We start from the raw sequence: 21101 nt of genomic DNA, 5'->3' as shown, positions 1-21101 counted from the left end.
TGAGAAATACACGCAATATTATACGAATCAACTAATCTCAAAATCTCAAGTCTTCCTAGGTGACTTCATTTTACACTGACGTGACCTAATGACACCGCAGTCAGTCTGTGCACCTTTTCTTACCAGACAACAAACGTATTCAACACTTCTGTAAAGCAGCCTTAATTAAAAGTGGGTGTCTTGATTTAACCATCTCTCAAAAATATTTATTGATTTGGATGACCCAGTACTTGTTGGTTGATCAGACCATTTCATAGTACCTTTCTCTTATGAGTTCATTTATAACAAAATGTGTGGTCAGTCTAAAAAGGCGATAATTTGGTTTCCTTACACCACAAATACCAACATCAACACCTTGGCCACTTCTTCCTAACTTGTCAGCTCAGAAGGTCATTGGCTACAATAAGGACTTGTTGACGAGTTTGCAGCTCTAAAAAGTTAGAGATCCAAACCATCTGTTCTGGTTCTGTAGAGTGCTGTACGATAAAAGAACATTTCTAAAACGTGATCAAGAAAACATTGAGACATTCGCTCACACTTCCAACCTCAATAATATTAGGGTATGTCGAAGACTGTATTTAAAGGCACATTTAAAAAAATAAACTTGTTATTGATAACAAAAAGACAAGTACTAAAATTACCAAGCTAAATTTATATGCCAACAAGCGTATGATGTCTCCTACGCTACAATGCCACAGTAGAGCTCAGTACATTCTTCTTATCCACCAATTCCCTCCTTAATACTTGACTCCAAAATATAGGATATTGCAAGTACCAACAAGGGATGTGGTGGTCAGAAGAGGGTGGCTTGGTGTCATGCTGGTGCCTTTTGAGGCACCCATCACTTAGTCATAAATGTGTTTAACCCTGTCTACAGTACCTTACTTTTTGAATTTGTTTTGCACGGAGGTCTAGTAGCATATATTGTTGAATGCCCAAATAAATAACCAATTTATAATGGGGAGAGGCATTGATTTGGGATGTTGACCTGCTCCCCCAGAGTCCAGCCACATCTCTCCATGCTCCTGCTAGTCTCAAATAAATGGCAGATGTTTATTGTGAAGGCTTCCCACACAACAAATTAATCCTACAAGCAATCAACCTAAGCAAATCGTGGAGGGTGTAAAAGTAGTCAATTACCCTCTACATGTTTTGAAAGTTACATTTTTGAAAGCAATGTGTAGAATTCACCCATTCCTTTGAGGAAAAAATGAAATCCATCAAACCTTCTTGATCTCTACTCCTAATTGACCAGCACACCCCATTACTATCTACAACATCTTGAAAAATTGTATGGGCATCAGTGGCATCATCCACAAGTGGCTTGCATTATATTTGACGAATTGGTCTCAGCAGATCAAAATCGTCAACCTGTTTCCTTCACCTATTAACTTATTGTAACAAGTACCTCAAGATTCCAAACTGGATCCAACCTTCTTTAATTGTTATCTCAAACGCAGTGGGCCATCTTCAGCAAATCAGTACCCTGGTGGTACACAGCTGTACTTCATTGTCTCTTCACTTGATGACATTTCACACCCTATCCACACCCACACCCTCAATATCATTCAAGAATGGATGACATTTCAGAATTTGAAGCTTAACTATTGAAAACAGAGGGCCTGATTTCCAGTTTTGCAGACGGGTTACTCCGTCACAACAATGACGGGTAACCTGTCTTCTGATATCTAATTCCCATTGGCTATAATGGGATTTATATTGCAACGGACGGGATATCCGTCTCCGTTGTGAGGGAGTAACCTGCCCGCCAAACTCTAAATCAGGCCCAGAGTTTTGCCTTACTTCTTCCACACACTTGAACATGCCAGAGAAATCTTTTATTGAATGGCTCCTGCAACGTCACTGACTTCTAAACATGCAATAATTGAGAACTCCTCATCTTTAGCCTTTATAAAAATATATATATAACTTCCAGCCGCACATTTATACTATTGGTAAGAGTGCACTTTCCCACTGAAACCGTTGCAGAGAATTAACTGCTTTCTTGCAGAGCATTTATACTATTGGTAAGAGTGCACTTTCTCACTGAAACTGTTGCAGAGGATTAACTACTTTCTTGCAGAGCAGTGCCTCAAGATCATTGTACAGTTGTTCTTTCAAGACTTGACTTGGCCAACTTCCTTCCAGTGGACGTGCCAGAAGTGCACTGTGCTCCACTGAGGGTAGCCGTGCGAGCGCGCTTTGTTCCTTAAACACAAGTTTGAGCAGGGCTGGCTTTAGGGTGCTGCAACTGGTTCAGCCACACTGACCTACGGGTGGGTGTGTTTAGAAATAATGTATGGGTTTAAAAGCACCTGCTGTAGATTTCCTTGTGTGTCCAACAGTTTTTGGGCAGCAAACAAAATAGAGATCGTCATTCTGGCACTTTTGACTCATCATACAATAGTTCATAGGGTTAATATGCCTGTTGCATAGAACATGTACAATGCAGGCCACAGAGCTGTATTTTATGTGGATAGCTCAGCGAGTTACTGCTTTTGTCACAGAGATGTTTTTCTTACTTGCAGTTCATAAATTACATTCCTAATATAGCACAGTAACCTATGAACTGCCATCAAAGAGCTTCATGCAGATTGCAAAGTATAGGTTAGAAGGTTATGTTTTTTAAGCCAACCCCAACCGCTATGGTAAGTTTGAGATCTTGTGTTTGGGTTTCTCCGGACCAAGCACTCTTAAAATACACAGGCTACTAGCATGGATGGAGTTTGATTCATAAACCTTGTAATCCACATTGTCTTATGTAATATTTCCTATACACTGATTCACACATGTATGATTCACTGTCTCTATATAATGTGTGTGATGTATAGTGCTCTGACACCCTATACTCGTTTGAGTTCACTATAAAACAAATGAAATGCATGTGAGAGGGGCTGTGGATACATGAGGGGCACATGTCATAGCAAGACCATATATTTCGGGAAGGAGGCATATTGTATATTCCAAGTTCTTTTTTTACGGAGTGCTGCTATCTGTCTTATGGGAGGTGCTAGATGGCACTAACAGAGTCCTCTGTACTGACCTCTCTTCATAGGCTGCATACAGACCACTGTATCAAATGCAGAGATATAAGCAGTAATACACGCTATATTATATATTTTATATCCTGTGCATTTGTATAGTGCATTCCTGTCCTCAAGTTTACAGTTTCCTCTCTTAAACTGTGAATAATATTGCAATTTAACAAATATTGACAAAGTCCATGTCTTTTGCACACCCAAGGGTCTTTGCGTGTGCGTATATGCAAACATACATTCACATACCAAGACAAGTGCATCTAAACATGCTGACAAAGCAAACCATTTATAGACACTGTGTTCGGCTTCTCTTTCGTTTCACACTCACAGATCTGCTTTCCGTCCTCGCCATTTAAAAATGTACCATAAGTAAAACCACATGAAGATGGTGTATGCTGTATGGGGCATTATTGTCTTCTCAATGTCTTCATAAATCACACGGCATGACCAATGGTCGATGCCCAAAATCTTTAGGCATTTTAACAAGATGCTCTTCTGAATTCGTCCAGTAGGTGACAGGAAGATGCACATGCAGGTGAATCTAGAGTGGCCTCTAGTGGCAAAATGATTTGTTCCAGGTAAGTATCCTGTTGTTTGCCAGGCTGAAATACATGTTTGCAAATATTAACTGCAGACTTATCATAACAACGAATACTAGATACACAACTCTGAAGCCTCTAACTCAGAAAAACAGAGAACTTCTGGAGGAAATGTCAGTTGCTAAATTGTCTGGATGGGAATTGCATCTTGCTGTTTGCTTCTGAGTCAAACTGTACAAACTACTGAACGTTGCAGAACAGTACCTGACGGGATGTGTTTGATGCCGGACCTGCTTGTCACAAACTTTGGGAAACAAACATACTGCACTCTTCTTTGATACCGACCTTGCTGTGGTTTGCACACAATGTTATTGCTGACTGTCACACCATCTGAGGCCCTAAGGGGGTCATCTGGTGAATGATGCCACTGTACATTTCAAAATCCAAACAGGTGTTATCCAACAACACAACACAACATTCTTTAATGCTTATTGCTGGCGATTGTTAGAGATGTAGGACAGGCTAGAGCGAACACACTGCATTAGATATTAAAATCCTTTAGGCACTATTGGTGTGATCTCCACGTCAAATGTGCTCACCATGGGTATCTGTTGACATGGAGGCCAGATCAAAGTGCCTGGTACTGGAGTAGCAGCTGTTGTGTGCTGCTTTGGTGCCCCCAACACAACCCCCTTCCTTCTGTGATCCCGAACAGATGTCCTGCAACAGATGCAACAACGTCAGTTGCAGGACTGGCACAAAGGAAACTGCCTCTAGGTTTCCCTCGTAGTGTGGAGGTTGTTGAAAAGACTCAGCTCGTGGGTTGAAAGCCTGCTATACACTTGTGATTTATTTACAAAACAAAACAAGTGGGTGAAGGCCCACTATGGCATAGGGCTATGTTCCTACCTGAAAAGGAGGCAATGTAGTATTCTGGTCACCGGGAGGCAGATTGGAGTGAGGATGGCACGCCAAGTGCATGGGCAGTGCAGGGTCCCCCATTCCGCCAGCCTGTTACTAGTGGGGGAAACCGCCAGGGGAAGGCTGGTGGAACACAGGTTCTTTATCCGACGCCCAGCGCTGCTTGCAACACTGCCCTGTCGGATAAGGAACTCCGCCATCGTCAGGCTGCCTGGCAGCGGTAGCCTGGCAGTGTCAGAGTTCTGCCTGTGGCGGTCTCCCAGTGAACATAATATGGCAGTCCGGACCACCATGCCGGTGGCAGTAATTACCGCCACCGCCGGCATGACGGTCCAGACCGCCATGTTCATAATGACTGCCTAAGTGATTTGCCCAGAATCACAGGTTGTTGAGCCCTTGGCGCACACGTGGTGGCGTTAGGGGGGGAGCTAAGGGGCACAAGAAAAATGGCACTGCATTGGATGCAGCACCACTTTTCTTAAATCAGGCCCTCATTTTCCTTCTCTCAGCTTCCACCCTCCCCTCTCTCCCCTCTAGCCCCTCTTTTGATGTACTTTGATTCCATGACTTTACTGCCCCTGTAGTTTACTGCCACTGCTATGCTGACCTCCAGGGGGCTCTTAATCCGTCAAGGTCACATCAGACAGTTCAGATGTTTGCAAGGTCACTGAACAATTGGACTGTGGCTGCCTGGGAAAGTTTACCTGCTGTGTGACGCTGAGGGCTTCTAGACACACGCATGTGCAATTGGACTGCTATCAGTTCACACCTCCGTCTCTCTCCCAAAATACACAGAAGAGCTGCTAAACAGGACAACCCATACATTTCCACTGCGCTCTGCCAACACATAACAAAAAAGATAGTTTTATATTGTCCCTGGGCTCCCAGGTGAGCATTTGATTCGCAGAGCAGAAAGGTGAAAAGCACAGTTTTAAACATAAAGGATTTATCTGTAGGGGACGATCACAAAGTCATCAGTGTGAATGCTGCCCTTTGTTGCACCCTACCCCATGTATGGGAGGGGGAAAAGGTTGGGCTAGCCCACACTTAAAAGGGACAGCTGACACAGACTCTGGCAGACTGTTCTATACATTCCTAATTGAATCAAAGGTATACGTGCTCCTGGAATTTAAATGTGCTGTGGATTAAAAAGAGCTGCTCATCCACTCAGGTGTACTTTAGAGGGAACATCGCTTCTGGGTTAGAGAGCCACACAAGTTACACAACCTTAGACTCCCCAAGTATCTACTATTCAGAAATGTCTAGATTTGATTGGTTCCGCTGGGTGGCAGCTGATCCCAAGCCCAAAATCCATAGCTGCTTGCATTACAAAAAAGCATCTGTTTTGAGTGGAAAAATCCAGTCTGTTCATGTTGTGTTTTGGGGCCTTTCATATTGTGGTTGCACACAAGACCATTTTCATTGGGAGACGTGTGGGAAGGAGGGGGATTCGAAATCTCTATATCTTTGCAGATTCCTGAATGTTCCCACATAGAAATGCGAGGAGAATGCATGTTTTTAGCCGCAGTTTTAGGTTTACAAGGGCTTCTGGATAAGATATTGTTGTAACATCCTCACCAGTCACACCACCCTGGACTCCATTTGGTGTCTAGCTTTGAGGAATATCTGGGTTGGTAGTTTTCCATGGGTGGCGGCCAAACCCAGGCTCAAATCCACAGCTCGTTTTGAGTAGAAAAAGTGATCTGTCCATTTTGAGTTTTGTGTCCTTTCCTATAATGAGCCCTGGGCTCACCCACGCTAGGGGTTACCATTTTTATCACTTTGGGAGTCTTGTGTTGTAAGAAATTTGAGGATCCCTGTAGAGTCTGAAACTCTCCGTCACAGAAATGTGAGAAAATTGTTTGTTTCTAGCTATAGTTTAATGTTTTTGGGGGTTCCTATTGCGGCTACTAGGCCACACCACAAAAGCGGTCTCTATTTTACTCAAGAGACGTGAGAATGCTGGGTGGATTCTCAAAGTTTCTAGAACTTTCCATCACATAAATATGAGATAAATGTGTTTTTTAGCCAGTTTTAAGTTTGCAAGGGCTTCTGCAGAAGAAAGAAAATGCATAAGAAAATGTTGTGAGATCCACACGAGTCACACAAACCTTGGTTTCCCCTGGGTGTCCAGTTTTCAAAAGTGTCTGGGTTTGGTAGGTTTCTCTTGGTGTGGAGAGAGTCTAGGCGCAAAACCCCACAGCTTCCCACATTGCAGTTTTAAGTGGAAAAATTTGATGTGTCCATGATGCGTTTGTGGGCCTATCCCCTTGCAGCTGTTGAGCCTAACCATACAAGTCAGATACCATTCATAATGGGACAAGTGTGGAAACACAGAGTGGTATGAAATTTGTAACGTAGAAGAGTAGAACATTTGTTATTACAAAATGGATTTCAAGGCATGTTTGAAGAAACATTGTACAAAATGCCCTCTGATTCACATGATAGTATGAGTAATCCCAAATTTAGAGGTGTGCAAATAACTACTGTTTCAAAACATAGGGCCAGATGTAGGTAGGTTTCATATTGCGACTAGCAATTTGCAAGTCATAGCGACTCGCAAATTGCAATTCGCAATATGAAATGCAGAAAGGTGTCTCAGACACCTTCTGCGACTGGCTATGGGGTCGCAAAGACCCACCTCATGAATATTCATGAGGTGGGTCGCAGTTTGCGACCCCATAGCGAGTCTAGGCACTCACGGGGATGTTGGCCTGCTGGAGACAGCAGACCACCATGTCCGTGACTGCTTTTTAATAAAGCAGTTTTTTTTTCTCTGTGCAGCCCGTTTTCCTTAAAGGAAAACGAGCTGCACAAAGAAAAAATTCCGAAACCATTTGGTTTCGGGTTTTTCAGAGTAGGCAGTGGTCCATAGGACCACTGCCTGCTCTGAAAAAATATTTTTGTGGCACTCACAAAGGGGAAGGGGTCCCATGGGGACCCCATCCCTTTTGCGAATGAGTTACCATCCACTTCAAGTGGATGGTAACTGCGAGTTGATTTGCGACCGCTTTCGCGTTCACAAATCAACTCTACATCGCGATGCGGTCGCAAATAGGAAGGGAACACCCCTTCCTATTTGCGAGTCGGAAGCACATTTTGCGAGTCGGTACCGACTCGCAAAATGTGACTCTGCATCGCGGAAGGCCTTTTGCGCCTCGCAAACTGCGTTTTTCGCCGTTTGCGAGGCGCAAAAGGCTACCTACATCTGGCCCTTAGTATCTTACTCCCGTTTCCGAAATACTCAATATTTCATTCATTATATTTTACATTAGGAACTGCTGCACAGTCAGTACACAATCAAAAATCATTTAAAGCTTCAACTCGGGTGTTGGTTTTTGGAGCACCGACAAACCCTATTCACCCACGAGACCAGCTGGGACCATCGGATGCAATGGTATATTGCTTTTGTAAATCAGCCATTGTGACTAAAAATTACACAGTTAGCAATTACTATGTTTTCCTACACACTTTCATTATTGCTTTATTTCAGTGATTAGTTTCCTTGGACAACCATTCAGGGATCTACACAAATACCCATTGCTAAATTCAGATTTTTTTCTGCTTTTCAGAAATGTACAGCTTTCTGTGACCATGCACTGGGTTCGCACTTGTTTCCAACGCAAACAGAAAATAGGCTGGACCCACAAGATTTAGGACAAATAGACTACCTCACAGAAAAGTGCAAAAACCGTGGGAAAAATATTATTTTTTGATACAACTCTGCTTGTTCCTTAAATCTGGGAAGATGGTCATTTTAGCACAATAACCCCTTTGTTGATGGCATTTTTGGGAAAAAAACATGCTTGTTGCACAGTACCTTTTTCTCAAGGCCCTCCTCCCCCCCAAAAACAACATTTTATAATATTTTGGCTATTATCTTGTTTCCTCTAAGGAATCTACAATCCCTGAGTATCTTTAGACTCTGAGGAGGTTGAAAAAAAGGTCACAAATTTGGTGTGCATGCCTTTTATGGAAAAAGTGATGAAGGTTTAAGCTCAAACTACCCTAAACATCCAAGAAAGGCTTAGCAGCCAAGAGATTAACCAGTTCCCCCCCCAATAATTTGATGTCTTGCCTGCTACATATATCTGTATAGTTCACTTCATTTAGGCTGGAGGCCCAACTAGTGCAAGGAATCTGCTATAGTAGTAAACATGCTGAAGAGGTGCTCCACATAAAATGTTTCACTTATTTCTTAGGCCTTATTTAAAGACCGCATGATAAAGAAGACAATTTATTGGTGGAATTTCCTCCACCCTTGGGATAGTATTGTGGAGAAGATTTCCTCCAGATATTGGAGGATTGTCCATTACCACCCAAGTCTGCATCAGCTTTTTCTGTGATTCTTTTTATTGGTTATATTAGTACAGCCTTGAAAATGAATTTTAAAAAACTGAGCTTAAGTGCAGGTGCGTGTGTATTTATGAATGGGTATTGAGAAGACTGCTCTCACAAAACATGCACTCTTTCTCTCTTAGTGTAAAGAACTTCCAACTTTTTATGCTATCTCCTTCCCCAGACACTAGTAGAGAAGTTTTGGAAGTAATTATTAAAGTAATAGTGAACTATTTGTTTTCAGGTCTTGAAGCTTGTTGTTTAAATTCTTCCCATTGTTTTAAGAACACCTGTAGCACAAGCACACTTCCGGTAGCTTTCATGTTTGTAAAGTGTGCACTACTCTTTTCTGCTTCAGCATCCAACTCCAGAGAGGTTAATAGCTTAGGCCTCTACAAGTTGTACTAACCCACTTTTTTCATCCGCTCCACTTGATAGGGAGTCTAAGAAGGCGGCAGCATAAGCCTTCCCCAAATTCATACCTGCAAGTGCAGTACTGCACGTGGCTGGCTATGTGACATTGAAGCAGTCTTTTCGCCCTGCAAGAGCATATGTGAAAGCTCCCAAAGCTACCCCCAAAAAAAGAAGCTTCATATTTTGGGTAGCCCTCAGACAGTATGCAGCAGGAGCATTTTATGCTGTCAAATATAGAAATGACAACAACACTACAGAGGCCATTTTCTAAGTATACATTTGGAACTCTTTGCCCAGATACCACCTAGCCCTTGACCTGGCTTACTTTTGGGGAAGAAAACTAAGGTAAATCTGTTTAGGAATCAACAAATCCAGTTACACTCCCCTCCCCCCCCCCCCCCCCCTTCTTCTGCCTGGAATTTTAAAACCTACTGTACGATTTCTAATGTCCTTTTCCGAACCTATGTGCCCATGTAATTTTATGGAGTGATTTTTAAATGTTCTTGGCCTGAATAAACATGAACACGTTATTCCTCCCCTCAAGAATGGCACCATAAGCAATCACCCCGCCTTTCACAAGAACCTAGAGATATGATATCTTGTTCTCACTACAGCCTTGCAAACTGCAGAGCACCGGGCCTAGGGAAATAAAGACAATCAAACGCCATCCAGATTCCAGGAAGGTTTCAGTAATTTCCTGAAATTAGACGCAGCCTCTGACTAATAACTTTGCATAAAGTGATCAATCAATTCAACAAATTCTTTATTCAGTTTTAAACAAAGTAAAACCATAAAAGACATCCATAAAAAACAGTATGTCAATCATTTCCCATGAGCTTCCTCATTCTAATGGCACCATAGAAAACAAGCCATGTAACATTTATTACACCTCATACAATAACTGTAGTACAATAATGCAGGACTCATTTGGTTGAAGTGCTTGTCAACTAGCAGAAGGAGCATTAAAGACTTCAGAGCATTCAGCATTCAGAGTTTTTAAGAAAGGGCAGAATATGACAAATTATCCTGAATTGTGATAGGATCACAGAGTGTCCTGGGTGGAGACATGATCATATTGACATGGTACAAAGTTAAAATCCATTGTTCTCCCCTTAGGAATAGCTATTAAAAACTAATCATGTTCAACCTAAAATGAGTCAGTAAGAATTGATGATGGTTAGGTATATCACGCAATAAATCGGGTTCTATAGACAAGGAAGGTTTTAACAAACATAGGGCCTGATTACAACTTTGGAGGAGGTTTTAATCCGTCCCAAATGTGACGGATATACCACCAGCCATATTACGAGTTCCATAGGATATAACGGACTCGTAATACGGCTGATGTTATATCCGTCACATTTGGGACAGATTAACACCTTCCTTCAAAGTTGTAATCAGGCCCATAGACTCTTACAGATGACGTATTTAATGCACATTATTCTCTCTCATCTGATTTCCAAACCTTAAAGGCATAAAGTGAACTATTGATATTTCAAACCAACTAGCAACACAAGTGGAGCCAGAAAGACCAGTTCATAATCCATTTAAGGACCCAGTCTGTGGATCATATAAGTATTATCAATGGCAGTCTTCAAACAACACTCACTGCAAAAATATGGCAGGTACCCACATGTGTGGCTACTTCTGTCCTTATTTTGTAGACAACAATTGATTTCATGGGATCAACAGTTCACTGAACTCTTTTACCATACCTACAAACAACATGCATTGTGCCTAGTGTTTCCCATATAAGTCTAACAGCAACCAACACCCTTTAACCATGCACCAAGTCCACCCAGGAAAATGATGAAAGTCAGAGCACTTCAGTGAAATCCCAAGATTATGAAGTACTCTATCTTTTACATACGGTTTAGCTATGGAATAGCAACTTACTCAACAATTTGAGAAAGTGGTTTAGTCCTCAAAAAGGATATAGAAAGTGCTATATAAACAACCATATGACGCAATACACTTAGTCATTTTCAGGATTTACAAAAACCGTCACTAATACCCCTATTAATCTATGAAAAGCAGAGATTTACTTACGGGTTTTCTCAGGCAGCCCACTTCAGTGTATGGTTAGGAGAAATATGAGTTTGCACAATGTTTCCTTTTTTTATTCTCTTTAAGGAAAACATTTTTTGCTTATTAAGAAATCCATTTCTCTGACAACTCCTTAAAAGGCTATCAGGAATATATTTGACTACACTATGTGAACTTTTTTAGCATTCCCAATGGCCACCTTCTAACCCTTCCTCAGAGCCGCCAGTAAGCATCCCTATCCTGCAACTCAAAATCTCGCCACCTGACAAATTTTCTGAATTTGTAAGCTCCATCTTGTATACCTACAGATCCTGCCAGCCTAGACGACACCCACTATGTGGAGCCTATGCCCTCACAAGTTCTGTGGATCGGGGTTATATTATGGTTTTATAAGTAAGCATGGTTGTCAGTTCATCAAAATGCCAAAGGTATTAGAGTGACGTCACACACTCTGTGATCACTGATAACATCACATTTGTGACCTTTGTCCCAAACCTAATCCCTCTATAGCCTTCTATAAGGGGCTCGGGAGAGGCAAAGAGTGGGTATTGCATTAAGGAAATATGGCTCTAACAGTCCTGTTTTCCTTGAGGCCATTGGTAGCAGGGGCAGTGCCAGCGGTACCAAAGAGTAGGTCAGACATGTGATTAAGGGCCTTGTTTAATTAACAGAAACTGCCGTCAACTTTGCCAAACGGCTCTGTCAAACATCATGGAGCAGTACAGCAAAGTTACATTTTTTTTTTATTTTCAAAAAGAAAATCCCAAAGCTGGATTTTCTTTCTGCAAATAAAAAAAACAGTGCCCCCGTCCCTCACCTTGGGAGTTTTCTCCCATGGTGGGGTGGACATTGTCCACTTTTCAATGCCCCTTACCACCAGATATTTCCTGGTGGTGACAGGTATTGAAAAATGGCTGTGGGTCTGCCCATCTAAATTAGGTGGGAGGACATATAGCCAAATCTCCGAGAAGCCGTCCGAGATGTTTGACCAAGGGAGAGACGGAGTAGCCTCCACTGTTGTTAAACTGTGGTCTTCATGAATCAAAATCACCTGGGTGGACCATAATGTTTGCACGGAGGATACTGCGTCCCAATTGCCCAAAGGCTTCTGTAATGGGAGAGGTATATCTAAATGAAGATATGTCAGCTACTGCTAGAGTGAATACATAGCTCCATTTAGTGATCCAACTGTAGAAGTTACCTGGCTCCCTCTTGACAATAGAGGATCTGACTAGGTAAGGCACAACCAACCTAAAGTGGTTTAAAGTCATCCTATGTAGTGCCAATGTTAGTCTGTGGAGTTAGTGTGTTGTGTGTCTGTGCCCCAAGGTGCCTGTGATGGCTGACACAACCCTACCAAGCAAGACGCTATCAACCATCATGGAGTACGAACTAAGGGCTGCTCCTTGCATAACTCTGAACAGACAGCACGTGGTTTTCAAGCTAAAAATAGATTGCATTAACAGTTCTATATCTCGTTCAATAAAGCATTTTCATTAAAACTGCCTTTTGGTTTTAGTGCATGGGGTAATATTTGCACTCAGTTCCCGTGGTAGAGAAACATTGAAAAAAACAACAATGAGCCCTGCTTTCAGATGTGTGTCGGTTCACGGTACAGCATCGCTGTTTAATTTCTTTAGAGAAAATATACAGAGGAACCTAGTAAATAGTCATGCAGATGCTGAACCTGAGTTCTTGACAACTTCAAGAAGTGTAGTCCAGACTAAAATCTCAATAGATTTTGTAAATGTAATTGATTTCTAGATTTGTCAAACAAAGAAGATGGAAGAAAATTGGTTGGCTTTTTCATTTAAGTCTGTTGTGATATCAGCACCACTGTCAAAGCCCACTGTTGGTTGTTTCTCATTAGCTTTAGTGGCACTGCATGAGGTCTGAGTGCATTATAGATAGCTGTTTATTTTTATTGATGAAGTTGGTTGATTGCTTTCAAGGTTTCTTTCCAAATACCCTAATATTGCTTTCTCGATATACATACTAATTTTCTTTAATGGTCTTTCATTCGTAATAGGTTACAGGAGGATGTTTATTGAAATACATTTCTGAAAAAATATCCCACACAGATCCAAGGTTTTTATTGTGTTGGCAAAAAGAAAAGGTTGCAAACCTGTACTTCTGGTTCTGCATCGTAGGAATCTTCATTGATATTTTAGACACTTGCATATTTCCCTAATGAGTGTTGCTCCCCGAAACACCTTTCTGTATAGGTTTTCCTACATGGAAATGAAATTGCAGAATGTCCTTATCCATGAATTCATGTATAATCATTGAATAGTGGAAGTCTAACAGATGGGTCATTTTCTCCATTGATATCCATAAAATTGCTTCAGATTGTCTATTTAGAGTTGAACTGTAGCATCTGACGAGCACACCCTTTTAATACATTGCATACATGAAGGTAAAAATGCAACCTGATAGACTTACTTTAAGAATAGAGAAAAAAGTGGCCTGACCCTTTAATAACGTGGGATGCTCCGTTACCATAATGCATTGGACTGGCAGTTGCCTACCAGAACTTTAAAAAGAAGGGAGAGAGGGTCCCACAACCTACCACCCTTAGGGGACAGGGTACTGTGACACAGTAAAAAAGAAAATAAACAACCCCTGGAGGGAGCACAAACCTATCCACCACTCAACACACTACACTGTCAAGCACAACCACCAATGATCAGTCTTGATAAAGGAAATATCTAAGAAAATATTTATTAATAATTAATCCCATCTAAAATACCTCATAAAGAAACAAATACTAAAAATGATACTAAAACCGGTCAATAAACACCACATAAAATGGGAGACAAGACACAAAACAAATTCCTAGTCTATCGTTTTATGCTATCCAAATTTTGGTATATACTGTCCCCTTGATTTGTATTTCCAATTTCCAAATCTATTTTGGGAAGTTCCAATTGGTCCAGCAATTCAACAGGTGTCGACGCGTTTCGGTGGTCTCTTTACACTTCTTCCACCACCCCTCTTCAGGACAGTACGATATCCTCCCTTTACAATTCTTTCAACATAGCACACAACAAGTCACCTTCGGTTCTCATTCTTATTCTGGAAGCGTCCTTTACTTCACTCTAGTCCCAGACACAGATCACTTCCTGTGGTCCCTTACTTCTTTATTTCTCTTTCAAAGAGGGACCGAATGATAGCACTTAAACCTTTACTCTTCAGTCTTTTAAGTGGGAAAGCATTTCCGTTCTCCTTTCGTCCGTATTTTAAAACCGAGCCAGTTCTTTTTTTTACGTATGAGAGTAAACAGAGTATATAAATAATATTTAATACTGAAAAGTGACTAGCCTCTGAGGGGTCATTGCGTTTATGACTTCAGTGAAGATTCCTATCATACAGAACCAGGACTAGAGGTGTATAACATCTTCTGCAATCTTCAGCGATAGTCATAAACATTTGAATAGAATAGCCAGCTATCCAATAGTATACAGTGTGGGGTGTAAGCCATAAATAAACTCTTTAGAAATCTTTTATACAGACTACAACTTTACTTTAAGATTTCTGAGGATTTCGTCTCCAACTTTAGCATCTGCTTGAGTACCTGAATCTAGAAAATAATTTCTAGTAATGTCTAGTAAAGGCATGTACTGTTCCAGCCTTACACGTCAAAAATGGGGGCACGTGGAACCAAGGCAGTTATTACAGCTTTGACTCTTGTGGACTGGACCTTGGGTCTACCAGGGAGAGGTCTGGTATACAATTGATAACATAAAGAAATACACACAACTATCCATCTTGCAATTGATTGTTTGGAAGTAGCCAGATCTACTCTAATGTGATCTTAGTTCACAAACAGTTGTTTTGTTTCCCTACTGTCACTGGCTTGGTCTAAGCAAAACTGTAAGAATCTCCTAAAGTCTAGTGACAGAAGAGTCCAACTTGCTGGCGTTGACAGATTTGGGAAGAAATTATGTAGAGTAATAGTCTGGTTAGTCTGAATGTCAGATATCACTTTTGGTACGAAAGAAGAGTGAATCCTCAATTCTACCCTATTAATATGAGAAATATTAAGAAGTTTTACTGCTGATATGGGTTGTAATTTACTAATTTTTTTTGCGGATGTGACTGCGATTAGAAAAGCTGTTTTCCATGAAAGATGTTGAAAGTAGCTCTATGTATAGGCTCAAAATGTGGACTCAATAGTTTAGACAACACTAAGTTGGGCTCCCATGGAGTGGATCATCTTTTCACTGGTGGTAAAGCTATGTGAGACCTTCTAAAAGTGTTTAATCACTGGGATCTTAAAGAAGGACACATGCTATAGTGATTTTCTATAAGTCGTTCTGGCAGTTAGACGGACCTTTATGGGGCCAGAGTCTATGATTGAAGGCTTGGATACTAGATTTGGCCATGAAGTCTGGTCAGTAGATCCAGTCTGCAAGACCTGTGTTGAAAGAAACAGTTGTAGAAGATCCAGGTTTCACCACTATCTTGGCTAATCTTGTGTTATTAGAATCACTTTTTATCCTCGATTGCCATAGTTTCACAATTATTGATGTTATGACTTGGATCAGTGGAAAATCGTAGACAAAAAGCATCGACCATTATATTAAAAGAGCATTGCCCTCTGAGTTGTGTTCTGGTGCCCTGGGTGGGAAATCTCAGCATTTTTTGGTTTGTTTTGGGCCATGGTGAATATGTCTGAGGATGAAGCTCCCCATTCTCTGAGAATGTATTTTTGTTTTGCCCGATGAGTAGTTTCGCTCATGATGTCAGCTAAGGAAATGTTCTTGATTGAATCCCTAGGATATGTATAGCTATCAGAAAGATTCTTCTGGCCAGGGCCCAGAGCCACATGGCTTAGGGTTGCAGAGATAACTGTTTTGATCTTGTTCCACCTTGTTTATTGGTACAGTGCATGGTGGTGATATTGTCTGTCTGAATCATTCCTTGTGATCGGAGTCTAGGGAGAAAAACCTGTAATGCCCAGTATACAACTTTCAGTTCTAGGAGGCTGATGTGATACATCTTCTCTTTGTCTTTTGAGAGTCCTCTGATCATCAGATGTTTCCTACAGGCTCCCCGTCCAGTTAGCGGCAAATCCGTGGTTTGGGGAGTTTTCTTTTGGAATTGAATTCCTAATAAAAGATTTTGACTATTTCACCACCATGCCAGTGTTTTTAATGCTGATGTTATTCAGATGAAGGGTATTGTTCCAATTTCTTATCTTTGAGACCATTGGTACTCAAGACACTGCTGTAGAGGTCTCATTAACAGTATTCCGTTTAGTAGTATGTATTTGCAGGATGCCATGTATCATAGGAGTGAGGCAACTTGGCAGGCTGTTGCATTGTTGGTATGTTAACTTCATCCATTTCCTTTGAAGGGATAATATTCCACAATCTTTAAGATACACCTGTGAGAATATTTTGGAGGATGAGGAGAGTTTTTAGTAACCTTAATAACCTGATGCTTTCCAATACCCCTTTGGCCCATGTGGGATATGCATGTCACCCTTTCTCTTCTCTTGCATATTTATTTTTTCTCTAGTCTGTGGCTACCTCCCTCCTTGGCTTTTAATCCTTTTTTTAATCTAGTCCTTTTAGTGTACTTTGTGCAGGCCGGATCTACATTATTGTCATATTGGGCTGTCACGTACGATGCAAGCAGGTGCCACCATATTGACCCTAGAACCATCCTGTTTGTCCCCATGCCAAAGGAGAGGAAAGCCAAAAGTGCCCCTTTGTCTAGAGAGCTATAATTTCTCCCACCTGCTTTCTCTATCTTCTCCCAGGTCAGCAGGCAAATTTTGTTTTTTTTCATAGTTACCTTGCCACACTGCAACTTTTATGGAGAAGAGAAGCACATTTTATTTTTTATAGTTTGAACATTTTTGCTTTAATTTGTTACACTCTATTCTGCTTTGGTATGTTTTTTTTTCCTGAAGGCAAAATGTTAGGGGAATATGTAATCATGAATTTGTTGTGGAAGTTAGCTAGGCTCCTTATTATATATGGGTTTTACATCAAATATAATTTTCAAGTGTATCCTTCATTCCTTATTTGGACAAGAGCATTGCATTTTTGAGTGCCATCCCCAAGAGCTGCTTGATCTTTGACTTGTCTTCCATTCTAGGACACAGATCTTCTGTCCCCGGGCATCACTGTGAATAACAGTTACTGTGGCAGTGGCTCCAACCTGGAAGGCAGCAGACACTTGAGCAGGAGCAACATTGACATCCCACGCAGCAATGGTGACGATCCCAAGAGGCAGCTACCGCGGAAGAGGAGTGATTCGTCCACGTACGAGCTAGACACCATAAGACAGCACCAAGCCTTTCTTTCAAGGTAAGGCTCCTAAAAATACCCAAATTGATACAAGGTCATAGAAGTAAGGTTGCAGGAATGCTTGCGGCATACATAAATAATTTACTTTTCTACCAATTACCTCCACGCCCCCAACCCCAGACCCTGCATGTCATCTCCAGCCATTCCTGCTTTTTGTTTTAACCCAAAGTATTTAGGATTCTGGGGTTTTTCCATTATAGCTATGGTCCTTAAAGTCCAGGGATGCAGAGAGATGTTGCAGTTTAAAACAGGAATTCACTGAATATGGACTGCTGATGAATGTAATTGACTGTACTGAGATGAAAACGTTTAAAATAAAATACAGATGTGTCTGCTGAACAAGGATTGTTTTTCCTTTGTGAGTAAATTGAATTCATTCTATCAGCTGGGGTTGAGGTGACTTATCTGTCAGCCCCAAAGATGTTGTAAACAGTGCTTGGCATCCCCTCATTGAATATTGAGACCACCTGTAGGATATTTAGGTGCCCATTCTGAGTCTGGCGGGCTTGAGACCGCCAGACTCGGGGTTGCCATTGGACCGCCGTGGTAGTGGCAGTCTGATCTGCCACATTCTGACCGCGGACAAAACGCCACGGGAATACCGCCGCCACTGCCACGCCGGAGACGGCCTCCAGCCTGGCGGTCCCAGCGGTTGTAATCCGTCAGGGCAACGCTGCCCGCCGGATTACGAGTTCTATTCTGCCAGCCTTTCCATGGCGGTTCACACTGCTGTGGAAAAGCTGGCGGAATGGGGGTGCCGGGGGCCTTCTGGGGGCCCCTGCACTGCCCATGCACTTCTTATGGGCAGTGCATGGGCCCCCATGCACAGCCCCGTCACCATTTCACTGCCCGAATTACGGGCAGTGAAATGCACGACGGATACTGCTACACCCGCTGCACCGCCACATTGGCGCCAGCTCGATTCCGAGCCGACGTCAATGTTAAGGCCCTCTTCACCACAGCGGTCAGGTGGCGGTTTGAGTTTGGTGAGCGGCATCCGCCACCCGCCAAACTAAGAATGAGCACCTTAGTCTACAGTCAATGGGAATTTCAGATCCATAAACTGAATCCAGCCTAATTTCTCCAGACTCTTAAATGTTTACTACACAGAGAGGATATAACTTTACAAAATAGGAATATATGTTGTCAAGGTTAAAATAAATATTAATAAATAGTAAAAACATATTTATTTAGTCGTGTTGCCTTTTTACTATCAAAACACCAGGAGGAGACAGCCCTTTACAGTTCATTTGTGTAAGATTTGCATAAACAGTATTTAATATTAATATTTTACTTTTAATTCAGTGGTATGGCTGTCTTCAGCATTAATACAAAAGGCAGTCTGCAGAAAAGTGTATACATTACAGGTATGTGTGCATGGATGTCTGTGAGAGGATGAAGGCGCCATATGAGCAGGATTAGATGTCAGGCTGGCCCTAAAGGCACAGGTGAGGAGTACATATGTAGAATTGCTTGTAGTGCTGTTGCGGCTTGTGCGACGCAGAAGGGGTGGGGTGGCGCGTGGGGGAGAGGTGGTTTAAAGGGAGGAGGTGGGAATAAATTAAAAATTATAAAATGATTTTAAAAAACATTTACCTCCTCTGTCGCACGCCGCTCCATCCGCTCCTCCCGCTCCTGTGCAGGCACAGGAACCCAGCCTGCCCTACGCCAATATTGACGCTGCTCAGAGCAGCGTCAGGATTGGCTGGGAGCACCGAGCCAGGGCGCTCCCAGGCAGACTGGGAGCCTGTGCCGGCTCTCTCCAGCCCAGCAACAGTGTTGCTAGGCTGGAGAGAGCCTACTGCGCATGTGTGTTTGGCTGGCCCGAGACGGCCAGCCAAACACACATGCGCTCTGAGGTGCTCGTCACCCCTGTGGCCCGCCCCTTTTCCCCAGAAACGATAATAAACAACATTTATTATCGTTTTTGGGGAAAAGGTTTGCAGCTGTCGCTGCTGGCGGGGGGCGATGCTCCTCCGCCCTTATGGAGGAGCCACCCCTGTTGTAGTGTAGTGAATAAACAAGATGCCATTAGCAGCATTTAATATAATAAACTAAATTCTGTTGGATAGTCTTCCCAGGCACCAGACTGCAGTGGGAAACTCCTGCGTCACTTGACAGCGGAGGTTGGGAAGATTGTCAAGAATGTTAACAAGCATAAAAATATTCACTTCTGGGTTAGCCATAGGATTTATACTCCTCATCTCAGTGAGGAAGTTTCCTGCCAATGATTCATTTGTTGTATGGCTGCACCACTTGCCTTTTATCTCGTCACCCAGCGTTCAGTTTGTCTGCTTCCTTCTCCTTTGATTGCTTCAGGTCACTAGTTAGAGGCTGAGAGGGCCCTTTCTTGGTTTGTGATTGCTGCTGAATACCCTTTGCTGCTGTGGTTAATGCTCCTTGGGGTCCATTGCTTCTCTGCGAGTTCCTGGTTGGTGCAAGGGTTCATCCCTGCCCCTTCGACCCTGGAGCTTGGTTACTCATGAATGCAGTTCCCCTTCCATTCTGTATCTCACTATACTTTACTTTTCTTACATTTGTATTTCTTTTCTTTTACTGTGCTAAGAAAGATCACATGGTCCAAGTATACGAAGAGCTGCAACTCACCCTGCCCATACTGACTGCTCCTGAATTTTTTTCTGTTACCCTTTTTCCACTTATGTCTCCTCAGCATGTGTTTCTCATTTAACGCCTTTTCAGAAAGCAAGTATGAGGACTGGGACTCTCATGGACAGCGGTCCATGTTTTTCAGACAAGCTTGATGCTCCATCCTGCCCCTAATGTGACACAGAACTGTATGTAGGCGTCGCCCCCGTTCATTGATGGCAGGTCCTTCTTCTCTGCTCCCTTCAACACCGGTCCAGAACTCCATCCCCACTACTTTCAGCTGTTTCTTTGAAGAAGCTTGCTTCATTTGCTACTAAATTGTTCTGAGTGTAGCAAGGATGCCGCTACTGAAGACTATAGGATTCAAACATCCTCTTGTTGGAAACAAATGCCATCATAGACCTCCAAAACATTTGTCTGTGGTGTCTAGGGTCTAAGTACCTGAAAATGATCAGGGACTGAGAACCAAAACTTTACATGGCCAAAAACCCAAGACATTACATTGGTCTCGAGTCTAGTCAACCTCTTCAGATCATAAGTAAAGCTCTTTGGCTTACCTGTGCTCATGTTCCCCGGGGGAAAATGCATATTCATTATTCACAGAACACATCTCCGTCTGCCTCTTCTTCTTAAGAGCCCATTCTAATTCTGGACCTGATGTGACCTGAGTTTCCCAGGCCATTGTCACCTCCAGGGCAGGTAGACGTCTTTGAAGGGATTTGCTGCAGATTTCCAACTTTGCTTGGGCGTCCTCCCTCTGGCATGCCTCTCGGCCCTGTAGAGCCATCTAGAACTTAAGCCACACCTCACTAGGAGTTGTCACAGTACACTAACGATGCCAGATTGTCATTCCACTCCTCTGCCAAAGGCCTTGCTGA

General features: G+C 42.4%; 1 protein-coding gene across 8 annotated transcripts in view; it reads left to right on the top strand.

Annotated features, from left to right (window-relative positions):
* Window positions 1-21101, top strand: part of PITPNM2 (phosphatidylinositol transfer protein membrane associated 2) — an 832934-nt gene that overhangs the window by 627760 nt on the left and 184073 nt on the right. For all 8 annotated transcript variants that reach the window (XM_069214977.1, XM_069214974.1, XM_069214975.1 and 5 more), the window contains one exon: window positions 17405-17616. In XM_069214977.1, coding sequence (XP_069071078.1) covers window positions 17405-17616 — 212 coding nt within the window. The remainder of the gene's footprint in view (window positions 1-17404; window positions 17617-21101) is intronic.

The sequence above is a fragment of the Pleurodeles waltl genome, chromosome 11 (genome assembly GCF_031143425.1).
Source record: "Pleurodeles waltl isolate 20211129_DDA chromosome 11, aPleWal1.hap1.20221129, whole genome shotgun sequence".
NCBI lineage: Eukaryota > Metazoa > Chordata > Amphibia > Caudata > Salamandridae > Pleurodeles > Pleurodeles waltl.
Note: the sequence above shows the minus strand (reverse complement) of the source record. Positions and strands in the feature narration are given on the sequence as shown.